Consider the following 7,466-nt stretch of genomic DNA (forward strand, 5'->3'; position numbering starts at 1 on the left):
CGCGTCAACCCTCCCCTAGCTCTGGATGCCACCGCAGTACGTTCGGCTCTTCTGGAACCGCACCTTGCCCTCTATGTGTTTAACAAATTGCTCAGCCCGAGCAATTCTTTTAGGCTCTGAGAAGCCTGAAGAACAAATCCACTTCCCGAAGCAAGATGTAGATCATACTATGGATTTTTTGCAGATGCATCAAAATCTTCGAGATGAACAGGTGCACGCGCAACTACTTGATGATCTTGTGGAACATATGTAGATCCATAATGAAAACCAAGGAGTTTAATGTTTGAATTGTGCACTTCAAATAAGTTTTCAAATAAATTTCATGTTTACCCTGATAAGTGCCACACGTGTGGCACAAACACAACTCCGAACGTTTTAATGGCAAGTTTAGTGACGCGGGGATGGCAGGTTTAGTTGTCAAGAGCATGACAGCTTTCTCGGATGGTAAGTTTAGTTTCTTTATTTGTTTTTTCTTTTCGGATGACAACTTTAGTTAAAAAAATTAGGGCCGGAGTGCTTCGTGCCACACGCGTGGCACTTACCATTTGAGTTAAATATATGTATATTATGTTTGTACTATATTTGAATTGTGGAACTATTCGATGATCTTGTAGTATTCATGTGTATGATGGATGTGCATGCATTTTTGAGTTTTGGTATGAGGAGTGCAGTTGCGCGTCATGACATATGAAGGGTTGTCCAGCTCGGTCCGTAGTTAGACGTCTAGGGGACAGATTTGCCACGTCCGGTTACAGTTACTCTTATGAAAACTGCAGTCTCCTGTATGATAGTCACCTTGTATGCCAAATTGGGAATACAAACAAATAAAAGAGGATATGATTCACTTGGACTCAGTCGGAAAACGAAGGAACAAGATATATACATGGATGACTAATGGAATAACATGATGGTACACAGTAATAGGCCACTATGAACAAGTAAGATCGAGGTCGCTCCTCTTCAACTTATGGAGCTAGTGCTTGAAAGATCAAGTAGGAGAGACAGTGAAGCCAATGAGTAAACTACAACTGCACAGATGTTTTTCAACTCCTCCTGCCTTCAAATCTTGTTGCGGAGCTTGGACGGCGCGACGAGAGGGTTCTGCTGCGCGATCTGCTCACGGCCGACCTTCTTGTAGTCGAAGCTGCACGCGTGCCCGTCGACGTAGCGGTGCAGCGAGCAGAAGGTGCCACCGCAACGGCAAGCGAACCCCAGCAGCCCCACCTTCTTCTTGCACGCCATGCACCTGGTTGGCGCCGACTTCTTCGCTGGCGCATCGGCCCCCGGTCCAGCGGTAGAGTCCTGCAGGCTCACCGACTTCTTGAAAGCGAGGATGAGGTCGTCGAACGTGAGCTTCCCTTCGATGGCGGGGGCAGCCACATCTCCGGCCTTGAGGTGGTCGCGGTAGCACTTTGAGCACATGTTCTTGGTCGCCTCGCTCCCGTAGAACCCGCAGCCGTTCGCGCACAGTGGCGCATCCCCACCGGCGGCGGCCTCCGTCGAAGACTCCTGCCCGTGCGCCATGTAGCACCGCTGATCTGATCGAAAAGAAACCGATCGAGGATCAATCGTCTCGCGTTCGCGTATTACGGGAGTATCTGAATCTCGCGTTGGCTGCTTGCGTCGTGCGTGGGTGATTTGTTGACGAGGCCCCGAGGGCATCCTTCTGTGGCTTATAAAAGAATCGGTCGGGCGTGACCAGAAGAACTCCGAGACGTGCTCTAGAACGTTCCAGTATGTCCCTTTTCGGCTTCCTTAACCGTATCTCTATCGGAAGGGAAGCAGTTGCAAGACCTCCTTCGATGATACCCAAGACTAGTGTCAACGTAAGGTGCTTTACGTTGCATGATCAAGGATACGTCTCTGTTTCATCATAAAAAAAAAACTACATGTATATCTCTGTTTCATCGTTAGCTCAATTTTGGTCATCCAACTCAGCACGGAAACGGCTCAGCCCACAACTCCTACCTTTTCCCGTTTCTTCTTCTCAACGGCAAACGCACGCATAAGGCTGATTATAGTGGGAAGCAGGAGTACCATATGTCAGTATCATGTATATGATATTAGTGTATAATATTAAATTAGTGTTATTGTGCATAGTATCATAGAGTAGTATCATATACGCTCTTATTTATTGCCATGCATAACACATCATAAAGTTTATTATGATATGGTATCATAATATGATACTCAATCCTCTTTTTTCATTTAATTCTACACAACCTCATCAAAATTGCTTAATTGAAATACATGATACTACCTCTTTTCTAAATACAAGTCTTTTTAGAGATTCCGACAGGTGCTACGCTGTGTCATGCCTGGTCGGTAGGTGCTACACACGACAGATCTTCCATAGTCTTCGTGTCTGGATGGATGCGCGCAGGGCGGTGGCACCGTTGGGCACCGTGGTGGCGTCGACGGATGTCTGGACTGGCAAGGATGATGCAGATCTCTCTCCTGAAGATGGGTCAGCGGTCCGATGATGGTGGCGGCTTCTAAACGTGTGCATGTGGTGTGCGTTTTAGGTTTGCTGCACCGGCTGTTGGTTCCAATACATTACGTGGATGGATCGGCGACGACACCGATTTTAGATATGGGGGGTGAGAGCACTCCATATTATCGAGTTTGTAGGTGTGAGCGGTGGCTTCGGATGGCTTGATGTATGTTCTTGTCAGTCCTTTGTTGAATAATTAATAAAGATGGATGTATGCATCGATTGATGCAGAGACCGGGGGTTTAACCTCCTTTTTGAAAAAAGTGCCACATGTTTAGTGTCGCGAGGATGAAAACTTTAGTTGTCAAGTATGACAACTTTCTCGGATGGCAAGTTTTAGTTTTTTATTTGTTTTTTCATTTCAGATGGCAATTTTAGTTGTAAAAAATTTAGGACCGATGTGCTTCATGCCACACGTGTGGCCCTTATCATTTGGGTTAAACTATATATATTATGTTTGTACTATATTTGAATTGTGGAATTATTCAATGATCTTGTAGTATTCATGTGCATGATGAATATGCATGCATTTATGAGTTTTGATATGAGGAGTGCGGTTGCACGTCATGATTTGCCACATCCATTATTTTTTTGGACCGGGCTAATCCCCTTTCCATTAAAGATATAACGGAAATACATCCAAATCCAAGTCCATGACCAAAGGGAAAAGGAAAAAGCGAGCTCAAGCACTTCAGGGAAACCCGCTGTGAGCGCTCGCAATCGAAACGCCCACTACGAGGCAAAAACCCTGAAGCACTAATAACACGCAGTGAACAACAACAAGTTCAGGTTCCATCACACAACCTACATGGAGGCAACCAGACAAATAGCACAGAGCAAAGACGAAACTAATAAGATCTTCAGGAAGGGCTTCAACTCCCCAGCTCCAGCGAGGCGAATTGCAAATGGTATCCAACGTCTTGGCGAATTACTCCACAACTTCACCAACATGCGCGGCCGCGCTGAAAGTGCAACTATCCATAGGTGGTTTTGGTAATTCCTAACAACATATAGCTCATTGAGCTAACATCGTTCCAAGATGAATATTTGAGGAAAAGCTCAATGAGTGGCATGGCATGAATGAGAAAAGTGGATCCCTCAAAATGCTAAAGATAAAAGGATTGGCTCAAGCTCAAAAAGCTCAAGACTCTACATTTTATATTTTAGTGATCCAAGATCACATTGAGTCTATAAGAAAAGCCAATACTATCAAGAAGGGATGAGGTGTTGCTTAATGAGTTTCTTGCTCCACAGTGCTTAGTGATATGCTCCAAAACCCTCAACTACTTTCTCACATCCATATATGACCTAAACCCAGAAGTCAAACTCGGCCCTACCGATTCTTTCTACCCGGCGCCACAGAGTTCAGATGTCATAGCCACTGCCACAAACCCTAGGCAAATCGGTCTCACCGATAGGAATCTCGGTCTCACCGAGATGGGATTGTAATATCTCTGTTTCCCTTCGTAACGTTTCGGTACCACCGAGATGAGCGATCGGTCCCACCGAGATTGCAATGTAAACTCCCTGTTTCCTTTTCATAACATTTCGGTCCCACCAAAATGAGCGAACTGGTCCCACCAAGTTTACCTGACCAACTCTCTGGTTAGCTTATTAGCAAAATCGATCTCACCGAGTTTGTGTAATCGGTCTCACCGAAATTATGTTATGCCCTAACCCTAACCATATCGGTCCTACCGAGTTGCATGTCGGTCCCACCGAAAATCCTAACGGTCACTAGATTTACTAAATCGGTCCGACCGAGTTTCTCAATTTGGTCCCACCGAGTTTGGTGAGTTGTGTGTAACGGTTAGATTTTGTGTGGAGGCTATATATACCCCTCCACCTCCTCTTCATTCGTCGAGAGAGCCATCAGAACAAACCTACACTTCCAACTTGCTGTTTCTGAGAGAGAACCACCTACTCATGTGTTGAGGCTAAGATATTCCATTCCTACCATATGAATCTTGATCTCTAGCCTTCCCCAAGTTGCTTTCCACTCAAATCTTCTTTCCACCAAATCCAAATCCTGCGAGAGAGAGTAGAGTGTTGGGGAGACTATCATTTGAAGCACAAGAGCAAGGAGTTCATCATCAACACACCATTTGTTACTTCTTGGAGAGTGGTGTCTCCTAGATTGGCTAGGTGTCACTTGGGAGCCTCCGACAAGATTGTGGAGTTGAACCAAGGAATTTGTAAGGGCAAGGAGATCGCCTACTTCATGAAGATCTACCGCTAGTGAGGCAAGTCCTTCGTGGGCAACGACCATGGTGGGATAGACAAGGTTGCTTCTTCGTGGACCCTTCGTGGGTGGAGCCCTCCGTGGACTCGCGCAACCGTTACCCTTTGTGGGTTGAAGTCTCCATCAATGTGGATGTACGATAACACCACCTATCGGAACCACGACAAAAACATCCGTGTCTGCAATTGCGTTTGAATTCTCCAAACCCTTCCCTTTATATTCTTGCAAGTTGCATGCTTTACTTTCCGCTGCTCATATACTCTTTGCATGCTTCCTTGAATTGTGTTAAGATTGCTTGACTTGTGCTAAGATAGATAAAATCTGCCAAAGACTAAAATTGGGAAAAGGATAAGTTTTTATTTGGTCAAGTAGTCTAATCACCCCCCTCTAGACATACTTCCGATCCTACAAGTGGTATCAGAGCCAGGTTTTCATTTGCTTTGATTTCCATAGCTTTTGGTGGTCATAGCCTTGGTTTCACAACCTAGGAGAGTATGACGTCTAGCAAGGAAAATTATCACCGTAGAGGTCCTTACTTTGATGGTACTAACTTTGCTAGTTGGAATCATAAGATGAAAATGCATATTCTCGGACATAACCCCGCCGTTTGGTCTATTGTGTGTATTGGCTTGCAAGGTGAATTCTTTGATGGGAGAGAACCGAACCGTGAAGCTAGCACGGATGAGTTGAAGATGCTGCAATACAACGCTCAAGCTGGTGATATCCTCTTCAACGGATTGTGCCCCGAAGAATTCAACAAAATCAGCCGTCTTGAGAATGCAAATGAAATTTGGGATACTTTGGTTGATATGCACGAAGGTACCTACTCCGTCAAAGAATCCAAGTTGGATGTGCTCCAAAGTCAACTTCACAAGTTCAAAACGAAGGATGGTGAAGGTGTCGCTGAAATGTACTCTAGGCTTGCTCTTATTACAAATGAGATTGCGGGCTTAGGAAGTGAAGAGATGACCGACAAATTCATCATCAAGAAGATCCTAAGAGCTTTGGACGGAAAATATGATACCGTGTGCACATTGATCCAAATGATGCCCAATTACAAAGATCTCAAGCCAACGGAAGTCATTGGAAGAATTTTTGCTCATGAGATGTCACTCAAGGATAAGGAGGAACTTCACAACAAGTCAAGTGGTGCTTACAAAGCCTCATGTGAAGCCCCTACATCATCAAGTGAGAAATAAACCTTCAATTAAGAATTGAGCTTAATGGTGAAGAACTTCAACAAATTCTATAAGAGTAGAAGCAAAGAGAGAAGCTCCAAGTCAAGGTCCTACAATGACAAAAGATCTTCTAGTCGAGAGCGCAATTGCTACAATTGTGGGAGACCCGGACACTATTCCAATGAGTGTACGACACCCCACAAAAGAAGAGAAGAATCACCCAAGAGGAGAAGTAGAAGAGAAGAATCACCACCAAGAGAGAGGAGGAGTAGAGATGATCGTTATGAACGAAGAACATCCCGGAGAAGCAAGGATTCAGAAAGGAAGGACAAGTCATCAAGGAGCTACACAAAACGAAGACATCAAGCTCATGTTGGTGAGTGGGTATCCGGCTCCGACTCCAACAATCACTCCGAGAGAAGCTATCACTCCGACTCCGAATATACTCAAGATGAAGGTGTTGCCGGTCTAGCACTTGTGTCAACCAACTCCTACGACATATTTGATTCACCAAATGAAGGACTTGGAAGATGCTTCATGGCTAAAGGCCCAAAGGTAACACACCCCGAGTATGTTGATTTCAATAGTGATGAAGATGACTTGCTAGGTGATGATGATTTACTTGTTGACAACTCTAGTGATGGATACTATGATGAAACCTCAATTAATCATGCTAATCAAGATAAAATGAATGACAATGATAAGGAGAAGATTGAGCTTCTAACTAAAGAACTAAACACTCTTAAGTTAGCTCATGAAACTATCTTAGAAGATCAGCGAGAACTTTTAAGGGCTCATGAGAAGTTACGCTTTGAAAAGCTCAACCTTGAGCAAGAGCATGAGTTCTTAAAGGCAATCAATGATGATCTCCGTAAGAAAAGTTCTTCTTACATTGCCAAGCGTTTACTCTTATCAACGTAAATGCCTCAAGTCAAGTCCATTAACAAGAACAAGAAGGATTCTTCCTCTAGTAGTAACAATAATCATGCTAAATCCAATGTTGTTGCTTCTAGTAGTTCTCTTGATTCCACTAATGATTCTCTTAGCCAAGTTACACTTGAGCAAGAAAATAGCTTATTGAAGGGAATTATAGAGAAAGGTGTTTACAAGAGCCTTGCCGGGAGTAAGCAATTTGAGGAAATTGTACGCAAGCAAGGAAGGCACAGGAAGAACCAAGGTGTTGGTTTTGAACGAAAGTTCAATGCCAATGGAGTTGAGTGGGAAGAAGATCAATACCCCAAGACGAAGTTTGTTCCTCAATAAGAAAAGTATGATCCTACTTCCTTCAAGGGGACACAAGCTCAAGATGATCTTCCACCACAAGACCACAAGCAAAAAAGGCAAGGACAAGCTTCAAGAGGAGATTGATGCATTTGAAGAAGCTCCTAAGACCTTGGTCAAGTGGGTTCCCAAGACTACGTCAAGTTCTACTTCATCAAGTACGACTACAACTCCAAGGATTCCCATCAAGATGATGTGCATCCCGAAGACGAAGAACTAGAGAGTTCTTAAGGGTGACTCCGCCAACATATTTCACTCATATCATTTTGGC

General features: G+C 44.2%; 1 protein-coding gene across 1 annotated transcript; it reads right to left on the reverse strand.

Annotated features, from left to right (window-relative positions):
• Positions 1–858: 858 nt before the first annotated feature.
• LOC119367393 (zinc finger A20 and AN1 domain-containing stress-associated protein 12-like) lies at positions 859–1,630 on the reverse strand. The gene has a single exon (XM_037632914.1). The coding sequence runs from the start codon at positions 1,522–1,524 to the stop codon at positions 1,060–1,062; it is 465 nt and encodes a 154-aa protein (XP_037488811.1). The 5' UTR covers positions 1,525–1,630; the 3' UTR covers positions 859–1,059.
• Positions 1,631–7,466: the final 5,836 nt, after the last annotated feature.

This window comes from Triticum dicoccoides, chromosome 2B (assembly GCF_002162155.2).
Source record: "Triticum dicoccoides isolate Atlit2015 ecotype Zavitan chromosome 2B, WEW_v2.0, whole genome shotgun sequence".
NCBI lineage: Eukaryota > Viridiplantae > Streptophyta > Magnoliopsida > Poales > Poaceae > Triticum > Triticum dicoccoides.

Coding starts and splice junctions, on each gene's coding strand:
- LOC119367393 (XM_037632914.1), bottom strand. CDS start 1,524: ATGGCGCACGGGCAGGAGTCTTCGACGGAGGCCGCCGCCGGTGGGGAT.